The 25585-nt window shown below is 43.7% G+C and overlaps 1 protein-coding gene across 1 annotated transcript in view; it reads left to right on the forward strand.

Annotated features, from left to right (window-relative positions):
- The window catches only part of LOC310882590 (uncharacterized protein), a 343849-nt gene that overhangs the window by 175042 nt on the left and 143222 nt on the right, over positions 1-25585 (forward strand). Inside the window, exons 11-14 of the mRNA XM_083801528.1 lie at positions 3894-4048; positions 14768-14890; positions 15019-15126; positions 19357-19495. Of these exons, the coding sequence (XP_083657654.1) occupies positions 14817-14890; positions 15019-15126; positions 19357-19495 (321 nt within the window). The 5' untranslated portion in view covers positions 3894-4048; positions 14768-14816. The remainder of the gene's footprint in view (positions 1-3893; positions 4049-14767; positions 14891-15018; positions 15127-19356; positions 19496-25585) is intronic.

The raw sequence follows: 25585 nt of genomic DNA on the forward strand, positions 1-25585 counted from the left end.
ACCACGCTGGTCGAGCTGTTCTCTTTCTGCACTTGAATTAGCTTCACCCGTGCTAGTGCAAGGCTTTCTGTGCTGTGCTTTGCTGTAAGGTGATGATGAGCCCTGAGACGCTGCCATGAACTTATTTGATCAAGCTGAATCCTCTGTCACTCCTCTGATGCACGTGGAGTTAGTGGAACAAGATGTCGTGGCAAGCAGAATGCAGACACGAGAGTTAAGACTTGCAGCCCACACCTGGCTTTCAACTTGACTGACTTTGTTGTGACACTTTCTTTATCACTTTGTGCATCTGTAAAATGAGGAGAAGTGGCAGGAGGTATCACCTTTCTGTTATGATCGGAGAGAAATGGGAATCAGATGTTGAAATGGAGAGGCTAGGAGATATTTGACAGAAGCATGTGAGGCTTCCAGAGATAAGGGGTTGGATTAGCTGATGGGGTAACTAATTCCTCCCTCCCTAATTTGTTTTTGTTGCCTTCAGTCCAAAGACCCAACGTTGGCCGTACGTATTTGGTTTTGTGAGTGGGACTTACCAAGTGCACAGAAAATCAAATCGGTGCCAAGAACCAGCCTGAAGGCAGGCACATCCTAAAGCGAGGTTTTGAAGAAAGGGATCTGAGAATCCCTGTGGCACAGCTTCCCTGTCCTGCTGCTCTTGATGTACTGTGGACTTGTTTCACCCACTTTCCATGAGACCAAAGGAATAAAATATTGTTCTGTCAAAACTGTAAGTGCCTCTGGGCAGCAGATGAGGAGAGTTTCGGAGTTCTCTTCTATCTTTTATTGTTTTGCATTTTTTTTTTCCTTTTTCCGTCCTGCGTTTGGACTTTAAGAAATTGTTGGGGGGGGGGGGGGAGTGGGACGGGTGGGGGGAAGGCAAACAAAAGTTGACTTTTGTTAAATGACTGAGACTTGGCAGTTGTGTGGAGGTCACAGTGCTCAGTCAGTGTCAGCCTCCATTCCCCAGAGTTGTATCCTGTAATGTATTTATTTATCATTACAGACGGCCAAAAATTTTTTTCCCTTTCAGTTTGTTCTGTCCAAGGCCGCAGGGTTCCGACAGAGATCAACAGCGTTCCCGCAGTGATGAAGCAGCTCGTCAAAAGCTGAATTAGATGTTAAATCTTTCTGAAGTGGGGAGGAGGTGGAAGGAGGGGAATCACATTGTGCTAAGAATTTATCATGTGTTGTTTCCTGTGAGATAATGTATAGGAGAAGATTTGTTATGGTGCAAGTTTCAAACTGCTGTTTCAGGGCTACGGTGTCTGCCAAGCTTATGATGTATTTGATCTTTTTTGAAAGTCCTTCTTTCCCTTTTCTACCTTTTGTTAAGCAGTATGTCTTCGAGGTAGGTAAACACTTGAAATACTCCATCTACTGAAACATGTTCAGGTAAGCACCAAAAATTGCATGGATAAGAGGAATAACCAGAAATCTGATAGATTAGACTGTGACATTCAGTGGGGCTCCAGTTCCCAGACAGAGGGCAAGATGCTCAAATTTTCTCTTAGCTTTGCAATTGGATATGTTAGACAAATTTTGCAGGCACACCATTTTTTAGAAGCGATTATAAATTTTGGTACAGACCTGGAATGAAATTAGGCCTTACTTTTCAAAGGTGCTGCATACTCCCAGCATTTCTTAAAGCCAAAGAGAGCAACAGCTTGATAGTACTTTTGATAATATTTACTGAGGCATTTTGCATCAGTCATCGCCCTTTACAGAGCAGGTCACTGTCTCAAGCTTGCCCACTTGTGACATAGTAGAAATGCTCTTCGTGTTTTTTGTTCTTTCACCACACTCCTTTTTTCCTCAGGAGGAAACGTAGATGAGTCTCCCATTCACTTATGCTTTCTGATATAATTGCATTTGCTACCTTCAGTTACTGAACAGAGCTCATGGGCAACTCATGTACCTTCTTCATGGACTATAAAATGCGCTCCTTTTCAATGTAAGGCGAGATGTGGGAAAAGTGTCAGAATGATTTTCGCTCTCGTTCCCTGAATAAATATGCTGGTGTAAGAATCTTTTGGGTAAAATAGTTTTACTCCAATTCTTCAATAAAATGTCAAGTGCAGTGATAGATGAACTGGCAGTCCTGAAGTTTACTCAACGTTGTTTTGTTCTCACTATCTAGGTCAAGATATTTCTGGCTTGCTTGGAATGGACAAAACTTCCACAGATCTTAAATAACACTGTTAATATTATAAGTGGTTTGGTTATCAGGCAGGAAGGAAGTTTATTGATCAGCAGGATAAGCACTGTGTGCATATGAGCCATCTTTTCCTGCCTAGCTGTAATGAATCTGAGGGCCCAGAAGTGTGTGCAGCAAGTCCCCTCTGCTGAGGGGCGGGAAGGAAGCAGGGCTGCCGGGGCTCGTGACATACTTGTCTCTCTGCCTCACCTACTTGCGTGGTGGTCTTTACACTCGAGGCACCTGAATAACCTTTAATACAACTTTTACTTAAAGTAATCCTGGAAGTAAGTGCTCCTGCATACTTTGCAGATGAAGGAGTGAGGCTTATAGGGGAGCTCTACATGCTTGAGTGAAGTCAGTCCCTGACTCTGGACTTGAACTCAATCTGCTTCTTCCTAAGTGTCAGCTTGGCTCCTGGCATGAGCCAACGTGCTTGTCAGGTGGTGGTTCCCAGCTTAGTGTCCCTACAGGGAAAGGACATGACTGGTTCAAGCCAGTAAACTCGAAAATCATGAGCAGATACCAAATGTGTCATGGATGAGAGATGACTTTGGCACTTAAGCTCCTACCTTCATCCAGTGTTTGGAGCCTCTATCAACTAGCCAGGTTGCCTGATCAGAGCACAAGAAACTTAGACCTCAAATCTTGTCTCTTCCAGAAAAAGATGTTCTGACTTTTCTAGGTCATCCTAAATGGAGTTTTTTTTCCTATACTTCCTGCCAGAGGTTTGCCATGTTGCAAAGAAATCCAATGTAACCCGCCTTTGCTCAAGCAGAGAGGTACATAACTTACGGTGTCTTCCTTAGGAATTGCTTATACTTTTCATTTTAAACTACAGAGAAGCAGCTTCTAAAACAGTAGTAGAAATCCCTGAACGAGCATCGTAGTCATGAGATGAAAGATAAAGTCAAGGCATTTCCTCTCTGTCCATTCATTCAATAAAACTTGAAGTCTTTCTGTGAATTATCAAGGCTTTAACAAAGAGGAGTGGGAAGCACCCCCAAGAACAGTGGGTAGCCAGGTAATTACAGTACCCTTCTGGGGTATGACAGATGTTTATTTGAGACCCTCTGGTTGAGCAGTGGAGCTGCTGCCAGAGTGCAGGAACTGCCGAGTAATTCAGTGAAGCAGCAGTGGCATCTGCGTGGGGTGGTTCGGCCTGCGAGCTCTGGGAGCAGCATGCCCGGCCTAGGTGTGCTCGGCACTCACCCATGGGTCCCTCAGGGGAGCTGGGAAGAGGAAAGGCTGGTCTGTGGATGACAGCAGGGCTAGGTGTGACCCTGGTGTGCAGCCCAGCTTGAGCGGTGACGTGTGCAGGTGCCGAAGTGCGTAGGGAGCGCTACTGCTGGAAACAAAGATGTTAAAAGTGGTTGGGATTAAGCACATCAACTCTTTCAGTGCAGGCGCCTGAGGGGCAAGTTGCACAAGGTGGCTGAGCTGATCTAACAGTTCGCTCCTGCCAAGCAGAGGGAAGTCTCTCCTCACCGCCCAGCTCTTGGCTGAACCAGTTCCTCACAGCGGCTGCAGCGGTGGTGAGCTATCGGATCAGGCATCTCACGGGACTTCATCCTGTCAGGTGCTTGCTGAAGTTCACAATGAAGCAGAAAATTGAATCCTTGCATCTGGGGCACTGTGCTAGCACCTTCTTTATCAAGCAGCTTTATTTATCTCATGTTCCCGCTTACTTTTTCTGAAGAATCTGGAAGAAAGGAGAAGAGCGGCCATTATGAGAGAGAACACGCTCCAGGTTGGCAAGATTTGCTTGTGCTCTGTGACCACATTGCCTCTTCCTGGCAGAATGGACGTGCTGGCGGTATTCCCTAACGTTCTTGAGCTCTTGTGTTGAGTCTGGTAAGTGTGTATAAATGTAAGAATGAACATGGTACAACAAATAACATTTCAGTTTTAAATTTTTTATAGAAGGCCTGTGTTTCAGGCTGGAAAAATGCCTCTGCAATCCACTTAGCTGGGAGTGTGGCTGAATTGCTTTTCCTGGTTCTTTATTTGCTCCATATTCCTTGATGTTGTATCAAGTCTTCCAGCCTGTGTTTCAGGGAGGACCTTATCCTCACTCTGACGCTGCAGGTCACATAGCAAAGCCCCCTGGTAAGGCGGTGTATCTGTCACAATCATACGCTTCCAGTTCACAGAAAAGAAATCCAATACGAAAGTGACATGATAAAAAATAAGCTGTGTTAAACAAAGATATTTTCTGTGTATCACACCAAAACATGGTGTATTTCATAACATGGCAGAGCACACTTCATCAGAATCCTAGGGAAGAAGCAGACCTGCTAAAAGAATAACATTTTGGTGCCAGGGAAGTTATGCATGTAATAGATCTCTGCTGTATTTTGCAGAGATTTGCAGCTACATTCATCCTTCGCTAAAATGTAATGGCAACATGTTGTAGGAGCCAGTTCTCCTTAGGGCTTCATATTGCAACAAAGGAGCTATAAATGATGTTATTGAAGTGGTAGGTTTCAGAAGGCAACTGGGATTTAATTTCAATTGAGAGGTGCTTTTGATTAATCAGCCTCCTTAAAAGCAGAGCTGTCCAGGAAAAAATAACCTGCACAGGTTGCTTTTTAGACCCTTGAAGGGGAGGACGTGTGTGCTGTTGCCTGGTTGCGAGAGGTCCCACTCTTTATCCAGATCCTCTCTGGCTAGAGCAGGAACTCAAGGAGAGTTCATTTTCCTGTGTGCAGGCTCCCTGCCCATTGCAGCGTGTCTGGCAGCTGCCGACGCGACGCGTGCCTCGCTGAGAGGCAGGGCAGATGGATGGGGTGGGGATTGCTGGGCTTTGCTCAGCCTGTCCTCCACTGGCAATTCTTGCCCGAGAGAAACCTCAGCATGTTTTTTTGTTTGTTTGTTTGTTTTTTTTTTTTTAAATTGGGACCCTTTTCTTGAGTGAAAGAAATGAGCATGGTGTTTCATGATAGGAGCACAAGAGTATTTGCATAGAGGGTTTGGAAAATAAAATGTACGGTGTGTCAAAGAGTGGACAACCCCTTGTATCCTTTATGGGCACTTCATTTCTGCAACATTCAAAAGAGCAAAGAGCTGATCCTTCTGGTACTTTTGTGTGTACTTCGGAAGTGATCTTCCTATAGCAGCTTTGGGTTTATCTCTGGGAGCCCAAACTGTAATTACAGGTCTAGTGTATTCTGTATGAGGAAAAAAGCCAGTTTTGTAAAGATATGCTTCTGTTTTCTGCCCTTGTCTCCCCACATTTATCTATCCGCACTTCGAGAGCAGAGTGAAAGGGCAGCAGCTGGCTGCGTGGGACAGTGAATGGTGCCCTTGGCTGGCACCAGAAGGGACAGTGCCAGCAGGAGGAGGACAGAAGTTGGTCTGCAGAGCCTTATCAAATGCTTGGGATAGAAAATCCTAATAGGGATTTGTTTGTTTCATTTTATGCTTTGAAGTCCATGCTTCTTTCTCCTCCATCTCCCATTTTTGGACTTGTAAAACAACTATTTTCTGACCGTGGCAGGAGGAACTGGTTGGATTCAAACGCTCTGTAACGTGCAAGAGTGGGAATACTCCCTGGGACTTGGGATGTCCAGGGCGCATGTGCTGCGTGTGGAGGGGAACATCAGGGAGTGGTGGGACATACGGAATGGTTTGCAGAGTCTCGTCCATGTGCGTGGAGTGATGAGTGGAAGTTTTCACCATCAGCACTTAACACTGGTGCTCCAGGACCTGTGCTGCGTCTGTGGGCTTGAGGGGGAGGCTAAAATAGATTCTTGGCATAAGGTCTTGGATCTTGGATCCTCTTTGCTTAATAGAGTGCTCTGTTTCCCTAGTGATACCCCTGCAGCTGCAAGCCACAGAGGCATCTTGGCTGAAGTCCTCTCGGTTTGCAGGAGAGAATACAGGATAGATCTCCTCAGCAGGAGTATGACTGAATGCTCTCTTTCCCTCCAGCCTGGGAGAGTCCAATTCTGCTGACCTGAGGGACACATCTCTTCATGTTCCAGGCTCTGGAGAAGAGTGAAATAGTGTGTGCAAAAGTTTTCAGTTTACATAGAAAGATTTGAGGTATCTGGCCAGAGTCTTTTTTGTGCCTTCTCTGGCTTTTGGAAGTTGCTGAGTTTATTTTTGTCTGTGAGTTGGCCTGTTTTTTTAATATATGGCAGAGGTGGCTAGAGTCCTGGATAGGCACTTTTTTATATTTCTTATAAACCTAAACAAATACATTAAATAAAGGTCCTTTCACCTCTAGGTTGGTGGTTCAAATCCAGTCGTGCTTGGGAACAGAACTGTTCAAGCAGTAAAAATAAAACATCTCCTGATTTATGAATAGAAGTGTCAAGTTTTGACTTGTTCTGATTACTGGCATCACGTTATTTGTGAACATTCGGACAACTGCCAGAAATTCATGAAACACGTTTGTGAATCCCAGAAGTTTCATAAACTTCAGCCTGAGTGATTATTTGCTTTCTGGTGAATAAGTGGGCTCACTAAAGCGGTGCAAAAAGAACAGCTAAGTAATACTCAGGCCCCATAATAATAATAATGAGATGCAAAGGCGCTGTTTCTGTTACAATGAGAAGGATGGCGTTTCTGCTCCAGTTTACACCATTGCAGTGCCATCTGCTCCAAGGAACTGTTGTTACTGGTTTGAGGAAACCCAAGGAAGAAGGATTTGATTTTCAGATCACACATTGTTTGCTGGGCCAGCAGTTGGAAATTTTGTTGTTGTTTTTGTTTGCTTGGAAATTGAATTGCCCTACTGGAGAAAGCATAAAAGCAATGCTAACGCTAGGTAGTATTTGTAGGGTATGGCAGGTGGGGAAAAAGCAGGGCTGTGGATCAGAGCTCTGTGCAGGACAGAACAGAGGACTGCTTCGTGACACGGGAGCAGATCATCAGCCCTTTTTTCAGAAGATGACTCCCACTGAATTTGCTCTAGCTTTGAAAGAGTAACTCTGCCTTAAAAAGCATGGTGATCTGGCAAATCCATATGGATTTCACCCCAGGAGTAGCGATACCACAGTTAGAGGCAGAGAGCTAAATTCAAGGCATAACTATGCTAAGATAGCTCTCTCCTTATCAGACCATGCCTTACACCTATTTTTTTGAGCATTCAAAAGTTTCTGTGAATGTCAGGTATGTGGGAAAATTGACTAAAAGCAACAGCAGTATGTGGCCTACAGTATTTCAGAGGTACTTTGGGACTGTAAATGACATTTTAAGCACTTCTTACATCCTTTTTCTTCTTCTGTGTGAGTCTTTATGTTCTCTTACTGCTTGCTCTCCATCTGCAGAAAGTAAAATTCAGATTTTTATTTTTATTTATTTAATTTTTTTTTGTATAGTTGCTTTGTCCCAACACACAGTGCTTGCACAGGGACATTACAGCATGGATTCCCTCTGCTGCCACTTTGCGCAAGTGTGACTTTAGGACATTACTTGTAATTTCTATTGGTGTTATAAATAATAGATCAGGTCCACAAATTATTTGCTAAAGGTTCCAACAGATGCGGTGTAATTAACAGACTGTAATCATTAGTTTTTGGAGAGAGGGTGACATATCAGTTTAACTGCTTTTTAGCTTAGAAATAAGTCCAAGTAGAGATGCCTCCAGAGGGATATGCACATGGATGAATGTACTTTGTGCATGCCGTTTTATATACATTCTCACTTTGCTTTCCAAGTATTAACATGTGTAAATCCCTTTGGCATGTGCAGATACGTGCAAGTGGGTTGTGCATCTGCAGCATTTATTTGCATATGGAAGAAAGCATATGTGGAATTGTGTGTACTGAGTTATGCTAGCAGCAAAGTCTTTTGAACATTTGACCTTACCTAGTACCTTTTCAAATCTGCAATTCAGTGATTCAGTTCCTTTTGCCTTAAAAATGAAAGCAGAGTGACTCTGAGTAGAGTAATAATGATATTTTAGGAAAGAAACCTTTGAGGCATATTACCCAGTTACGCCTCCTTTAATTTAGTAACATGAAAACCACAGGGACAGAAAAACCAGTTTAGATGGAAGAATACAGGTGTAGCTCAGTGGTGCAGGTATCAAGCTGATAACCAAGCCTCCAGTGAGCTCACCCCATTATCACCAGAGAGATCATTCTTCAACCTACGAAAAGCACAACATTGTGGTTGTAGCAGAGCACCACAACTGCTGTAGGTCCCATCTGTTAAACAGACCTGTCCAGCAAGTTTTATTTAGCTCACAGGGTGTTGGAGCAGGAGGAAGACTGCAATGCTATGATGCCACTTCTCCAGAGAGTGTGGGACGTGGCCCAAAGGAGTGAGTCTTGTACAGGTGAATCAGAACAGTAATTGTAATAACTGTTGGTAATATTAATGCACACATTTTAGTGAGAGTAGTTGAAAAATGAAAAAAAAAGATCTGGGGAGAACTGCTCTTCCTCTTCATTTTGGCAGGGCATCTAATGTTTTTGTCCAGCAGCTCCTAATTTCTGTAAATAAACTCTGTTATTCGTGCCTGGAGGTAATATGCACAGCAATATTTCATAGAATAATATAGAATATCCTGAGTTGAAAGGGACCCGCAAGGATCATTGAGTCCGACTCCTGGCTCCACACAGGACGCCCCCAAAAATAAGGCCACATGTCTGAGGGTGTTGTCCAAAGACTTCTTGAACTCTGGTGCAGTGACCGTTTCCTTGGGGAGCCTGTTCCAGTGCCTGACCCTTTCAGTGAAGAAGCTTTCCCTAACACCCAGCTTGACCCTCCTCTGTCCCAGCTCCATGCCATCCCCTTGGGTCCTGTCGCTGTCCCCAGAGAGCAGAGCTCAGCGCCTGCCCCTCCGCTCCCCTCATGAGGGAGCTGCAGGCCGCCATGAGGCCTCTGCTCAGCCTGCTCTGCTCTGGGCTGAACGAACCCAGGGACCTCAGCCGCTCGTCATACAACTTGCCTTCCAGACCCTTCACCATCTTTGTAGCCCTCCTTTGGAGACTCTCTAATAGTTTTAAGTCCTTTGTATTTTGTGGCACCCAAAACTGCACACAGTGCTCAAGGTGAGGCCTCACTGGCGCAGAGCAGAGCAGGAGAATCCCTTCCCTCGCCAGGCTAGCCATGCCATGCCTGAGGCACCCCAGGACAGGGTTGGCCCTTTCGGCTGCTGGGGCACACTGCTGATTCATGTTCAGCTTGGCATTGACCAGAAACCCTAGATCCCTTTCTGCAGGGCTGCTCTTCAGCCTCTCGTCCCCATCTGTATGTACAGCCAGTATGTAACTGTATGTTACCCAGTTACAGGTGCAGGATATGGCACTTGCTCTTGTAAACTTTGTATTGTTGGTGATTGCCCAGCCCTCTAGTGTTTCAAGATCTTTCTTTAAGGCCTGTGTACCCTCAACGGAGTCAACAGCACCTCCCAACTTAGTGTCATCCATAAAATTACTTAATATACCTTCAAGTTTTGCATCCAAGTCATTTATGAAAACATTAAAGAGAATGGACCCTAAAATGGAGCCCTGTGGAACCCTGCTAGTGGCTGGCTGCCAGCCTGATGTAACCCTGTTTACTATAACCCTTGAGCCCATCAGCCAATTGTATACCCATCATGATCACAGAATGATTCTGTGATCATATTATGCATTTATCTAGCTGTGTGGTGGACAATTTGTCCAGAAGGATGCTGTAAGAAACAATATCAAAAGCTTTACTGAAATCCAAAAAGATTACATCAACTGGCCATTTGAAAGCATTTCGTTTCAGTGCCAGGTAAAACCCAAAAATTTTTACCAGGGACACACATGAGAACCTTTTGGGAAAAAAAAAAAAAAAAAAAGCCACTTCCAAGTAGTAGCCTAGTAGCTACCCTTGAATTCTTTTTTACTGGCTTATTTATTTTAAAGAAAAAGCAAAAGTGAGAGCGCACCTGCTTTCCTCCATGTGGGCAAACATGTTCACGTGGATTCTTTCTTTGTTTTATTTTATTTTTCCTATTTTTGGAGAAACCAGAAGTTTCATTTTGCATTTTGCTGCTCTGATTCAGGCTTCCTACTGTTACATCATTTCACTTGGGGACAGCACTGGAGACAGGAATCTGAACTGAGTGCCTGGTGCTTAAAAAGGTGAATAATGACTCGGAGAAGACCTTGCACGTATCTTTTGATCTTTGGGCTTCAGACACCCCTTCACCCATAATTAACTTGTGTGTTGACTGATCACCTGAGCGATCAAGGGAGACTCAGTATGTCAGTGGAAACCAGGAAACTATTATTCTATGGTGAAACAGCAATCAAGCCAACTCGTCTATGATACAAATCAGATACGTGCAAGAACAAGTCACGTAATGGTAAGCTGTACTGTAGATGGATGATATCCTAAATCATTATCTTCAATAGTATCAATTATGTTTAAAGGGTGAGTAAGACCATGGTATCTTCATGGCAAGTGCTGCATGCAGGTAGCAGTAGCAGCAACAACAGAACTTAAAATTACAGCATGAATTTCAGAAGAGGCAATGCACTAGACTTGACTAGCCAATAAATCAAGGCCATTGGTGGATTAGATGGAGTGGAATGGTAATGGTTATCATTCTGTTGTATAAAATGCACAGCTTGAGGTATATAGATCATTTAAAATATATATGAATTTGAAATCAGCCAAAATATATGGCAGATATTTTTCTTCTTAGAATTATGGTGTGTTTTAAAAGTGTAAGTGCTTTTCAGGACAAATTTTAGCATGTTTTGCATTCAAATGAAACATCTAGTATATTGGTGAAGCCCTTGCACGCGCTGCCTGTGAGAGCAGAGGGAATCATTGGATTTATAGGTTATTCTGCACATTCTCTTAAAGTTAGCCTTTCTGCATAACGTAGCATATGAAATAGGAAAGGCTTTCATTGCACAACTTTGCATAAGAGAAATAGTGTTTACTGTCTGACACATTGCAACATGTAAACAGAGACTCAAAATAAGTCTGTATTAAAAAAAGGAACTCCAGCTGGGAAGGGATTAACTTAATAACATTTTCAGTAATCTCTTTATCAGCATTTCTGTGGCCAGTTTATGATAATAAACAGGCAAAAAAAATATGTTTGAGATTGAAGTAAATTTCAGTCTGATATGAGTGATGTACCTCATAACCAGTTATAATTAGAAGGGAGGCTTCTTACAGCACTGTTCCTCTATAAATCATAGCTGATATTACCCCAACATGTACAACAACTATGAAATATGCTATGAAATGTGAAACTCTTGAAATAAGATCTTTCATTGCAATTTCATCCTCAGAAAATATGTAATTTGACAAGAGGTCATGAATTTTTTTTTTGAGGGTTTGCTTAAAAATAGGATAAACAGTCCCAATTCCCTAGAAAAATATATTAAACTTTCCATTTAGTAATGACTATTTTGTTTAATTTTATAATCACGTGTGCAAATTGAAAGTATTGTATATTTTCATACAAGCTTCCTTTCTTAGAAGAGCAGATTAAAAACAAACAAAAATCCCTAGTCTGTAGCTTCATATTGAGCAAAACTTTACACTCTACGTGAAATCAGAAATACAGGATGGTAAATAAAAAGATCTATATTTTCCTTTCTGCTTCTGATAGAAAGTCAGCTTTGACCGGGCCTGATGCCCATCCAGTTTATACCAGGTGAGACCATAGAAAGCCTATAGGGGACACAACCATAACGAAGAAGGGCCTTGCTGGCTTGATGTCTAAAAAGAAAACAAGAAACAAATAGGAAGATTTTTTTGATTTTTTTTTTCTCGTGTCAGGGTCTAAGTCTTTTTCCTATGATATTTTATTATATTTTTGATTGAAAACGGATGGACTTACTTACAAACTGTGTTTTCTGATGAAAACCTACCAACCTCTCAGGACTGTTGGTATGGTAGGGTTGTAGCTGTCTCTATTGATCCTAATTTAAAGCTGTAATTGCAAATAAAAACATCATTATGTCCCCCAGCTACCTTAATTGAAAGGATTGATTCACAGGAGCAAAGCATGATAAGAACTTTCTACACGGACCAACTGCTTATGGACAATTTAACACCTTCATTTCAGCACAGCCTGGGTTGGTTCTTGCATGGAAGAATGTCCTGGGGATTGGGGAGAAACCTCTTCTCTTCTAATATCTGCCTCCTTTCACGTGTTCCACCTGATATAAAACAGAGCATCCGTCTAGGACTGTGTAGGCAGCAGGAGGATCACTGGCTTGGTCTCCCAGTTTGTACAAGGGTACAGAGAAGCCACCAGTGCAGATCAGTATGTGAAGGATATGCACTCTAGTTGTGTGAAAATACTAACGTTACAGGTCCTAAAAGGATAGGAAGAAGTATATTATGACCGTGAATCTACTTGCTAGTCTGAACTGGATTGATTATTTACATCTTCATAAATTGTATTTCTTTCAATCATCTCCTCATAGATGGATGTTGAGATTCTTTAACCTTGCAATATGGTTTTCTCTTGGTACAATGTAAGAATGAGATAAAATCAAGTCATTTCCTTTATAGCATCAAACTTCTAATCTGAAATTACTCATTATATTTAGTAATATTTCAAGTTGAGCCCTGAAACCCATGTAGTCTGCAGAATTGCTGTGTCTATGATTTTTAAGCATATGAGATTCTGTTAGTTTGTATGACAGCCTTTTAGCTCTAGCTTACCTGCTCTTTCATGCCAAAACGTTTCTGGTCTCAGCTGATATTACAGTTCATTAAATATGTCCTTTAATTATAAAAATAGCATAAGCATGTAGAGTATTTTGCAAAGTCTACATGTGAGAAAATATACAAATAAATCCAGGCAAATCTGTCTGAGGTGAATATTGCTCTGATACAAATTCCTTAAAGGAAATGGTGGAGGATTAAGACGCTGAGTTGGTGTTTCAGTATAGGAACCCCCTGCAAGAACATGACTGTTTCATAACAGCCTGGGGAGGGGAACATCCCAGTCCTTCCAGGTACCAAAAGTGCTTTTAGGGATCTCAGCCCAAAAGATTAGCTCTTCTTTAGTAATTCAGGTTATTTTGTCTTCAGAGCCAAATAATTCTACTTATGTTACAGTATAACAAGCCAGTCATGTCTGCTTAATGTAGTCACCTTGGAGGTGCCCTGTAGGGCAAGAAATATTTTTATAATTCTGATTAAGATCAATAGGGGGAAAAAATGGGTTTACCTCTATGATTGACTGTCGGAGTGAGATGCCATTACTCAAGGGAGCACATTCCGTTGGGCAGAGTTCAAATAAGTGTAACAGCCTTCGATCCTTTAAAAATAAGTTACTATTTTTAAAGCATTAAACAAAACTCTTGTTTATTAGATGAAATTATCAATTGTTTTGTCTTCCAGAGGTAAACAAAGAACTGAGGGAGTCTCAAACAGTCTCTCGTTCTTATGACCGTATGGTCACTGTCCAAAATACCAGAGGTAATATTCCAGGCTGTAGAACTCAGAAGAAAAGCAGATACTCAGCAGGGTTAGCCCAGTGTCTTTCCGAGTAATCCCTTATTTTTGCAAAACATTTCCATATGGGAAGCTCGATCACATAGCAGAATTACTGAAAACAGTGCGGTCTGTTCTTTGTGTAGATACTAGTGTTGGTCACTGAGTACCTAAAACAGCTGACAAGCGTTTGCAGCATTGCTCAGCACATCTACGTGTAAAACTGATCCGTACTATTAGGCTCTAACCCCAGGATGGGTAGCACAGTTCAGAAGGGTAGCAGGTAGCTGGCATCAGTTGCTCTGGGGGAGTCAAGTATAGAAGGGGTGTGAAGGACTGTTGTAGTTACGAAACCCTTACTCTGAACGTAATGGAAAGTTGCTTAAAAATACAAACTTGCAGCATGTACTTATGGATGGCATGGGCCGGAGATGTAACCCTCCATCTAAATTATTTCCATGGGGCAAAGTTGGGATCTGGCTCTTCCCTTACCCTGCAGGCAGGACTGTCTACAGCTAACTAATCCTAGAAAGCAAACAGACTTAAGAAAAAGTCTTAGTGTCTCTCACTTTCTCTCTCTTTTTATAAAAGGCAAACGTGTTGCAATAATGCAGAACCATCATGCTCTCTCCGGTTACAGCTGAGTGACACTACATCAGCAGCAGAATATGTACAAATTAAACTGTAACAATGTACCAAGGAGAGGCAGAGCAATATCATAAAAATTATCCACAGCACAATATGACTAATGTTGTGTGAAATGCATTCATTGGCGAAATGATGTCTAGGTGTATCTTAAGGAGTTATGCTGATGGAGATAATGGTTATAGAACATAGATAAAGGAAGGAAAGGCGAGTGAAAGAGAAAAGGTTGCAGCAAGGGCAGGGTGGCTGCTTGGCTGGGGAGGGCTCTCAAGGAGGCGGGTTTGAACGTGGGAGAGCCGTGTCTCCGTAGAACAGAGGGGTGGGATGAGAGCTCAGCTTTACCCCTACTCGCACACCCTACCTGAAGGTGTGCTTGCTGTTTCAGGCTCGCACGCACTCCTGCATTCTCTCCTTTCACGCTTACTTTTTGCAGTCAAACTTGTGTCTCATCTAAAAATACAAGCTGTATACGTTAAACATTGTCTAGCAATATTATTTAGAAAAAAATCCTTTGTTTTCCCCTTGTAGGTACAAAAGCAAATAAAAATCCCAGAGAGAAAGGACTGATGTTTTATTCATGTCTAAAATGAAGAAGCCAGCTCAAACTTACCAGGAGAGGGGATGGCTGGAGCAAACACTTCATTCATTGAGGTACGTTCAAAAGTCATCAACTCCGGCCTTAATCTGAGGCTCTTTTTGAAGTGAGCAAATGTTTTGCCTGAATAAGGAACTTGAGTATTGGTAAATAAATTTGTTTTTGCTCTCTCTGTTTAATATAGATTTGGAAAAAAAAAAATAAATCCATGCTGTGACCCATCGTGCATATCCACAGATGTTTACCTAGTATGTGAACATTTTGTTTTTAAAGGAACTCAGGGATTACCTAAGTAAGTCTTTTTAATAGCTGAATTCCCTTTTCCAAACCAACTGAGGTGCTTGGGAGCTCACGGCTTCCTGAGTGTCTTTTAAAAACCTCTCTAAGTACTTTTTAAAACTGGAGCACCAGACAGCAAAGGAGATCTGTCTGAACTGAAGTAGGTCTTTGTGCTGAGTATTGCTGGAGTGCGGGGCCTGGTCTCTGGTATGGTCAGAAACTCTCAAATTACTAGAAAATGAAGGGCTTTTAAGAGTTCTTGATTAATTTGCTACCTGGTTTGTTACAAAGTTTAAGCCCAAATCATGCAACATTACTTGTTTCTGATGTTGCAGTCATGTTGGCTGCTTTTTTTCTTTTTTTTTCTTATTTATGTATTTGTGCAAGAATGGGAGGTAGGCCCAGCCAAAAATGTTGGAATCCAAATATTTTCAAAGTCCTGAGATATCCAGAGGTGGGAGTTCATTTTTTCTCCTTGTAAAGAAAGGGTCCCGTAGGAATACTTCCATGAGAGGAGAAACTCTCTGTAGACGTTGGGTGTGCTGGACTGGGAGTTCCTGTTGTGCTCCAGCGGAGGAAGGGGAGACATAAGATCGGTGTCTTCAGCCCCAAGTCTGACCGTGATCTGGGGGTTCTTTGTGCACCTCACAAACAGATGGCTTTGTTTCCAACCAACTACCTCCACTCACCACTGAGCACGTGCCAGGAACTCCCTACGAACGAGGCTGCCAAAGCCTGTGGAGCCATGATAGCCCCCCCTCCATCGGCCTGCTCAGAGCCCCCGGCCGAGCCATGTGTTCCCCCCATGGGCAGGGATTTTCCCCCTCTCCATGCTGCAGTTTTTTTGTTTTTACAGGTCGGTGATGTCTCCCCACAGATGAATTTCTGTCTGTCCCTCTTCTTTGGGGAAATTTATGTCAGCCGTTTGCTCTCTGCAAGGGAAAGCACGCTTCTGCTTAGCCCTGACAGGAGGGTGTGCAGCAATACAGAGAGCTCAACCTTGAAAAGGGGGAGAGGCACTCTGGGAGCTGGGCTGGTTTATATCTCAGCCGATTCTCTTCTTTCTCTCTTCCGTATCCCTTTAATAGCTTGACAGGAGAAATATAGGGAAGATACAGCCATCTGATTAACAGTGCCTGGGCTGGGGGGCCAGGGGGGATGACAGGGAAAAGGAGCGCAGGGTGGCTACCAGCCAAGTTCTAGCAAGAAACAGAATATCTGGCTGCTTCTAATCTCCAGAGGAAAATTAAGTTACAAAAACCTTTAGTGGAAACTTTGCATACGTTCAGTACCATTGCCATGCCTGACAGAAAAAAACTGATATATTATTTAGTTTATAGTTATAGAATTAAAGGCATAAGCTTTCCCACCAGGAATGAAGAAAAAAATTGCCTTAAAAACAGAAGACAAAACCTTATAAACCCCCAGAACATTTGTGCTATCAGAGCTGTTGAGAAATTCTCCGTTCAGCGTTGATGGATGACCGTGTGTGAACTGCACATCTGAATGTCTTCCCAGATGAGCGGGGTGAATTTTTGCCCTTGCCCAGGGAGAGCCCGTCTTGTCTGCACGGCCACCTTCTGCAGGAGCAAGGCAGGGCAAGGGTGGGTGGCTGGAGGTGAGGAAGACGTTCTGAATTTGTTTAGGGTGGGCACAACTGGCTGGAAAAGGGGTTTAGGTTCCTAATACAATGACCAAGCCAGGGAGAGAAGGCTGTCACTTCAGACAAGTGCTGTTCGTCCTGGCATTGATCAGAAATGTGCATGCTATGCAGGCAAGAGCGGAATTACTCCCCCTCTTCCCTCTATGTCATCAAAGCGTTGATGAAAAATAGCAGTTTGATTAAAAATAAATAACACCTATGCTATTTTATTTAATATAAATGAGCAACCAGTTGGGAGCTATACATATGAGATAAATAGCCTACTTATTGAATGTTACACCTAAAGCAAGCATGGTGACCACGAGGCAAGTACTTCTTGCGTGTTACCCAGTTGTGAGAGGAAGAAAAGAAATTAGATTGGCTGGTTAGATCTTTCCTTAATTTAGCCTTATGTCCAGGTCATATGTGTGAAGTGAGATTTCTTTCATGTTGACATGATTAAAGGTCTGAGATGCGATCATGTGGGTCAGCAGCATGTGCTTCCCCGCCTGGCTGCGCTTTGCTGCTTGCTTAGGGCAGTGGGACACTGACTCTGTTTGCCCAGAGAGGAGAAAGTAGGGATGCAATTCGCAAAATTTCCCTCTACCTGCTTGCAAGCTAGCTTGCTTCCAACCTATATGCCAGCAGACCCTTTCTCATGTGATTCATTCACCAGCTTCATCTGAAGGGAACATTTTCCACGCAGGAGAACATAACAGCCATGTTTACATGCCATTTCCCCTCTGAGAGCTTTATTTCTCCTCAGCCTCAGGGACCTCAGCACCAGCCAAAACTCAGTATGGGGCTGAAATTGTACGCTGTCCGGCCCCGGCCGTCCCTGCGGCGAGCTGAGGCGTGTTTGTGTAAGCGTGTGCGCGTGTGTGCGGGCGAAAACAGATGTGTGCTGTCCAGAATAAATGATGCTATTCACGGTGTCACAAAATGAACAATTTATGGCCAGTTTCAGTAATTAGTCAGACCAAAGAAGTGAGGTGGGACAGTATTAAAAACTCCCAGTTTTGTTTACATTAAAAAAGCAATAGGGAGTTCTAGCTGATGAGCAAAGATCCTGAGAGAGGGTAATTAAAGAGAAACAATCTTTGATGTTTGTCTTATTACAGTTTCTCCTTGTTTTCTTGTGTTCCCCTTACTCTGTCTTGAAAAACAAAGCCCCTGCTTTCTTTTCGGGAGGGCAGCATGGGGGCAGCCATGGGGGCAGCGGTGTAGCAGGAATCCCTCCCTGCTTCCCGCAGGGCTCTCACACCTTGCGAGTTGCTCAGCTGGCACCTCTTAGAGCTTCTAACAATCATGCTGTAGGACCATCCACTTGTATGACAATTTTTATTGTGATAATGGGAGCAAAAACCAAATCCCCTTACAGCTACGGATAGCTTCAAAAGTACCTCCCCCACGAGTACCTCCAAATGTTTAAGTTAAACCTTAAAAAAAACTCATGCTCTATAATTAACCACCTCATTTTAGTATAAATAGTTCTCCTTTTGAATGAACTATTTTGTGTACTCGGGTGCCAGTTCTTCTGCCTCCATTGCTTCATTTTGTGTCACAGCCCTAAGAGTCTAGATTACAAATGTGGATTACTCGGGAGCATTTGTTAAGACCAAAGCTTTGGGATATCTGGAAGCAGGCTCTGACCTTTTTAAATGCAGGTCTCCAGCATGGGTTGAAGTCGTGAAGGCAGCAGATCTTTTTAATGTGGGTCACCGTGATGGTGGATCCTCTGAAGTGATATAGAAAGCGGGGAAGCTTTTTCTGACTTGTGCATCATGGGCGTGCTTAGTGAAGCTGGCTCTCACTCAGCAGCGTTTTCTTCTGTGTGGATATGAGGATGAGAGATGGAAAGTGGGATGGAACGGTTGGGAGTTACTCAATGAATGCGTTTTAATGAAACAAAATATGACATTTAAATACGTGGTTTGTTTCACTGCAGATTTGTGGCAGTAGATGGGGCCCTTACTGTAATAAAATTCTGCGGAGTTGGGAAGCCTTTGGGAGATGGCGCCCAGGTGCAGTATATTGGCACTGACTTGACTCAGGCACTTTGTTGTTTCCGTGTAACTGCTCAGCATGAAAAAGAAAAAAAGAAAAAAAAAAACAACAAGGAAAGCAATACATGTAGCTCTGTACCCACTTCCTTTCACTCCAGTCTGTCACAGAATCACAGAATGTGCCACAGGTTGGAAGGCACCTCCAGAGTCCTCTGGTCCAACCCCCCTGTTCAAGCAGGGTCACCTCGATCATGTTACATGGGATCATGTCCAGACGGGTTTTGAGTATCTCCAAAGCAGGAGACTCCACAACCTGTCTGAGCAGCCTGTTGCAGTGCTCTGTCATCTGAACTGTAAAGAAGTTAGTTCTTCCTCATAAGGCGATGAAACCTCCTCCTCGTGGCTCTGTTTCACTTGCTCAGAAATCCATTCTGAAACCCACCAGCTGAGTCAGGAACAATTATGAATGTAATCTGTCTAACTTAGCACATCTACAGAACTCTAGCGCCTAACTCAGAAATAATTATTTAAACTCAAGCAACAGGGCTTTGGTTGAAACACCGTGGGAAGCTCTTTCTGTTCTCTCCCCCTGCAGTGTATTTCCAAGGACATTTAGTAACTGTCGGCTGAACGCAAACGCACAACAGAGGGTACCCCAACACAGACGGGCAGCAGCTTCTTCTGCGTCACCTTTCAGCCCGACCCTGAGCACCGAGTTGCTTTATGAATTCCAGGTATGGCATTGCAACTACAAACTTCTGAGTTCACTTGCTGATTCTCTCTCTAGGTCCAAAAATGTCCATGTCGGATTTCTCCCTTAAGTACCCATTCAGAAAGAATGGGTTGGCCTATTAGAGAGTCCTTCGATAGTTTTGTTGGCCAAAGAGCTGTAGCCTGAAAGTCAGAAGTCTCCGTCATACTACAGGAAGAGAGAACATCCCCAAGGGTAAATTACCTGACATTTTGATATTTCTCTTATCAAAACCAACCAAACACACACAAAACCGCCAACATGCATAAATGAAAGAAAACCAAGCACGGCGTGCCAGAGCTGGTCAAACACTTCTGCTGGTTAGCTCTAAGAGAGAATTTGAAGTTAGCTAAGTAGTGGAGAATGAAAGTGAAAAACTGATGCTGTCTCTGAGGGCTCTTAGTATCTACCGCAATGGTCCGCCCAAGAGCTTGTCTCTAAGGACACCAAGTTCTTTCTGGGCGTGATTCTGCCCGGGGGAGTCTCTGGCCGGTCTTTTGGGGTAAGGAAAGCCGGGGTGCCAGCTTGGTTGTCTTGGTTTCCGTACGCCCATAGATGCAGACAGTACCCTGGCAACTGTGGACTGATTGTGTGCCCATAATGCAGACAGGCAGGTTAAAGGCAGCGCCTCTTCCTGCGGTCATCACTTCTTGGAAGTGCAGTTGTGACAAACGAGGTAGGACAAGGCTTTTCTCCAATGCATACTGTGAACTGTTGATCAAGCTTCACGTTCGTTAGCCAAATGAGACCAGTGAATAAGAGAGTGTTTAAATTTGCCTTCCTTTTAACAGGCACGAGATGAGTGCAGCAATGTCACAGGATGAAAACTTAACTGAGAAGACCCTAGCGGTAAGATTAGCTCCTTAAAAATGCACGAGTTCATGCATTTTTTTGGACATAGGTGGTCTAGTGCAAAGCCTGATACTGTTCATGTGATAAATAGGTGAAAAAAGGGGGCAAAAGAAAAAACAAGTGAAATGCTGCTGATAATTGAGGCTCTGCTTACCTGCAGAAGAAACTGCAAGCTCTTCAAGTGATGGTGTTCGAAGCGTGCAGCTAGCTCTCACATGCACTTTCAGGGAGTCTTTAGCGGAGACGAGATCCTCTAGTAACATGGCCAGTGAATATTAGTCACCAGATGGAGGGAGAAGCAGCTTCCGTTCCTCTCTCTCGCACCCCCCTGCCTCTCTTCCCAGCATGGCCATAAACTAAGGGCTTGGCTGCTCTTTGTTCTGTCCCTTCCTCTGGGTCCTGGGGGCTGGACTGCAGTGGTTTGGAAAACGCATCGGCTTGAATGAGTTACAGCCCCCGTGGGCAACATGTTGGTCCTTCTCTCGTAGTGTACGTACTTTGTCTGCTCTCCCCTTCATTTAAACAAGATAACTTTACAAGTGGCCAGCAAAAGTTAGGAATTACAGTCAGCAAAGATGGTATGAAATGCTAAAGGCCATTGAAGCCCAGCTCCAAATCTCTTTGTTTTTTCTTATTCCGCCACTTTTCTTCCTGCATTTTCATAAAGGCTAAGAAGGCTCGACGAAGCCCAGGAAACAGTACAATTTACTGACGGTTTCAGATGTGCAGTCGCCGTCAAGTATTTTACTTAAGAATGAATTGCCATCAGCATTCTGTAGTGACTTAAGTGACCGTGAGCAGGTGGGGAAAGTGGCTTGAAGTAAGGCTGAGGCCTAAATTCAAATTCATTACTGAGGAGCGCAGATGTCACAGTGGAATTTCTTTCATGAGTACCCTTGGATTGCAGAAACCTAGCGCTTCTCCTATGCTTCTTCGTCCCCTGTGAAATACTGCAGACCACTCAAATCCTTAAGTATTTGTCTCAAAACAAAGCAAGCAAAGAAACAAAAGTCCAGTCAGTCCAACAATGCAGGCTGAAGCTCAGTCTGAAATACAAGCTATGTCATGATGTACCTGTTGCATTGGCAGGGCACGATGGAGTCGCCTGACTTGACCCCACAGAGGGGCTCTGTCAGGCTCCTTCTGGAGAAATGGGAGTCCGCCAGTGCTCCAAGACCCAACTTGGTGCTCCAGCACCCACCAGCCCCACGGTCCCTGGCACGAGAGAAAAGCTGCCATGTCAGCATTGCGGAAAAAGTCCTGGCAGACAGTGGGAGCGTGGACATGATCAAGGAGGAGCACCTGGGCGGCCCTCGTGAGATTGAAACCTTCCCCATTGCTATGAAGGAGCTTCAGAGCCGCTTTGAGAGCCTGGGTGGCAGGAAGGTGAGTGCAAGAAGGTTCTGCAGTTGAGAATGATTTCCCCACTGTCACTGTGGACTTGTGATTCTAACACTTCTGTCAACATGAGGAAAGCATGTGCAACTATGCCAAATAACCTTGCTTTGCAAGGAGACCACGGCAAATGGAAAGTTCAAGATACTGCTAAGCATGACGGTGCGATGAGCTATCAGCTAAGCAGCACATGAATCCACCATTCACAACCTGCAGTGCCACAGAAATTTACCATAGAGCATCGTGGAGAACACTAGTGCCAGAACAGCACCCCCTTCCAATCCGCTGCTTCTTCATATCGTTTCTGCCCCCGAGTACCCTATCAGTCTCCTACCAGTAGCTTCTAACTCACATCCCCTTGACGTCTTCTAACAGGGAGCAGAAAGTGAGATGAGCTCACTGTCACCAACTCGGACTAGTCAGTCTGGGAGCAATTCAGACATGATGGAGTCCAGTGTTAAAAGGAGGAGGGCAATCTTCGAGATGTTCTCAGAAAACGGACGAAACAGCAATGCTGAAGGTTAGTCTTACCACTTTGATCTGATTTCTCGCTTTAGTTCAGCGCACTCGACCTCTGTCGTGACGAGGGGCAACCACACTCATGTCATCAGGGCAGTCCCCAGGCCGCCCAGGAAAAGAACGTGGTGTTCTTATGAATGCAAAACAAGCTTTCCAGCTTTCTCCATTTTATCTTTGTGTTATGGAGGAGTGCCCATTAAATACTTTTTGAACAAAACACAACAGAATGGTGTCCTATGTTTAGAGAAGGTAACTTTTGATGAAGACAACGCAAATCTAAAAATACGATATCAAAAATCCGGGCAGCATTCATCAATTATGAAAAAGCAGTAACTTCCTATTCTCAATTGGTGAAGATAGTTTGGATTTGGTGACGTGTTGCTTCCGTAACAACACATTAACTTTTGATTGTGGCTTTCGGGTTTCCACAAATCGAATGCTCTGTACTTGATGTGTTCTGAAGTAAAAGTACGACACAGTTGCTAAAAAGTTGGCAGTACTGTTCATTTTGCCTACTGCTTTCTTTCAAGATTTGAAACACATGCACCCATCTCCCTCTCCCCAACCATGACGTCTGTTTGTAGTTTCAGTGGGTGGTCGCAAACCTCTAGGAGGACTACCAGAAGAGAGCCCTCCCAAGACTGGCAACACACCGCTGGTCTTCCAGGAGAATGTCTCCTTAAAGGATAAACTGGCTCTTTATCAGGCTGCAGCATCCAAGGCAGAGACCAGCAACTGCTTTGCTAATGTAAGATACCAATGTCTCATTATCTTCTTAATTCTACGTTTCCTTTGCACAGGGTCAGATCCTAACTGTCTTTATTTCTACAAGCAAGCTATCAGATGGATCACGGGGTGGATCAAAATTTAAATCCGAAATTAGGGAACTTACATAGCGAACATAGTCATCCTTCAGTCTCTGTCTCTACCAAACGAGATTTTTCACGCTATATGCCTTTGGTCTTTTGGACAATCCCCTTTAATTCATGGAGTTACTCTTCTTTTTAGTCCACCTTTGCCTGAACTTCATTTATGAGGGCCATAGGCGTGAGAGAGATCAGCAGTGCGGTTATCCTATTTGCTCATGATAACAAAAAACGGCAGTTTCTTTATCACAACAAATATTCTTTATTGACAAATAATAAAATCATATTCAGAAGCACAGTGAGTTTAGAGCTCTTGCTGCTGAAACCGAAGAATTTGATTGCTGCATTATAAAATAGGGCCTGTTTAAGATAAGGTACAGGAAGAGCCCAGGTGTTTTCAAACCACACAATTCCTGCCCGCTGGCTTCCTTATTTTCTAATCGCTTTTGCGTATTTGGAGCAGACTCCTGCGGTTCCTTGGGCAGAGAAGGTTCAAATTCCCTCCTCCTGACACTGCAAACAATGCTGCAGTTAGCTGTCTCCCCCCAAAAGGAAGAACTGTAGGAAGCCTGGCCCAACTGAACCGTGTTGAGAATATATGAACTGCTTCATTTACACTCTAGAACACCTTGCCCTTTCTTGTTGAAATGGACAGTACGTTCTTAGTACAAATGGAAAACACCTGGCCTTATTTAATCACTCTAGATTTCAGAGGAAATCAAGTCCTGCACTGCGCCTGGTGGCCTGGCCGCAGTCAGGAGACAGTTTGAGAACGGGCAGACCACCTCTTCAAGGATCACCTTTGCTCGTTCCCAGCAGCAGCAGCAATCTGCACAGGTAACAGTGCCATTTTTAATACTAACAAATGAGGTCTTCCATGCTAAAGAGCTTGAGGGAAAAATACCATTAGTTGCTTTATTCCAGAACTAGTGCACGCATCCTCATTAAACAGAGAAGACATGGAAAAATTTGCACCCTGTTTTCAACGTGCTAGGGTGTTAACTCTGTACCTCCTCACGTTGTGTGGCTCTCTCAGCTGTTACGCAGACACAGCTTGCACGTGTACGTCACGCTCTGACTTGCCCTCCTCGAGCCCCACCTAACTTTGCAAGTTCAAACTTCTTGGTACATAGGGCCCCTTGTGGTGCTTGTAACCCGCTAAATCATCAGGGTACACTGCCGTAAAAGAACCGTTTGGGGTTATTACACCACTTAAAGTAGAATGGATTTGTGACAGCCCTTCACAGGCAGAAACAAAAATCCGGATTACTGTTAATTATGCAATTCTTTGTATTTGCCTTCAGGAGACCTCAATTACCACTCAGCCCCTGGTATCAACCAGCAGCAGGGAAGCTGAGTGCAATGGAATGGCTTCCAAAGAAAGCCCCGTGGAAGCCTTTCCGACAGAAGAGGTAACTTTACCAATTAATAATTATATCATTTGGCAAGTATACCAAGATGCCGATCTTTATCTGCTGTGCGTCGTACTCCAACACTACTTGGTAGAGCAAGATAATGATGTTCTGCTGATAGCCGTCCTCATTTGGCAGTGCGTAACAATGGTTTTAGAATGGTGTCCTATACAGTGTTGTTTGAATGTGGTAATGAATGGGGTTTCCCATTCATGCTTCTCTGCAATGTTTCAAAGACGGTGGTAGAAATATGGAAAATTCTTACGTGTTGCAGTAAATCCCCCAGTAAAGCAAAGGTTTTGTGCACAGGTTTCTCACGAGGAAAAGGTTACTCCGGAGACAAACGGAGACAAGGCTTCTACAGCGGTGCAGCACGCTGATGAAACAGGTAAGAAGTGGCTTGAGAGTAAAGGCTCGCAAAGGAGCACAATGGACCAAGTCCTTGGCAACTGTCTTCACTCCCACAAATGTGGGACTGCTCTTAGGATACAGATATGGGACATTGCTCCAAGTTATTCATTGCCTCCTTCTGCAGCTAAGCACATTTATTGATCTCAGTGGGACTTAAGAAACAGGTAGATATGTTGGTACACAGAGAGGAGGTTGGGATAAGAAGGTAGCTTCAAGTATGTGTGGAGCTGCTGGAAAAAACTGGGCATTTTAAGAGTTGTCTGGAAACACACGCAAACGCTTGCCCCTGTATAGACAAAGCTGTGAATGATAAAGGCTCGATTTATAGCCCAGCAGAATAAGCCTGGAGACCATGAGCACGGTGTTGCAGCGCTGCTTCTGCAGTTTAGTCCTGGTATTAGGATTCATGTGTTAGGTTAATTAGGTGAAGACCTAGGCAAAGGTTACTTAGGTAAAGACCTCAGTCAACTCTGAGCCCGGGCAATGCAGGTACGGCAGAACAGCAGGCAATACCACGTCCCATGTCCCTCAACAACTGATTTCTCTTCACTTTGTTCATTCTGTTCTTTTTCTTTTTTCTTTTTTTTTTTGTATTCTTTTGTATTTTTTCCTTTACAG

The sequence above is a fragment of the Anser anser genome (genome assembly GCF_964211835.1).
Source record: "Anser anser genome assembly, chromosome: 16".
In the NCBI taxonomy this organism is placed as follows: Eukaryota; Metazoa; Chordata; class Aves; order Anseriformes; family Anatidae; genus Anser; species Anser anser.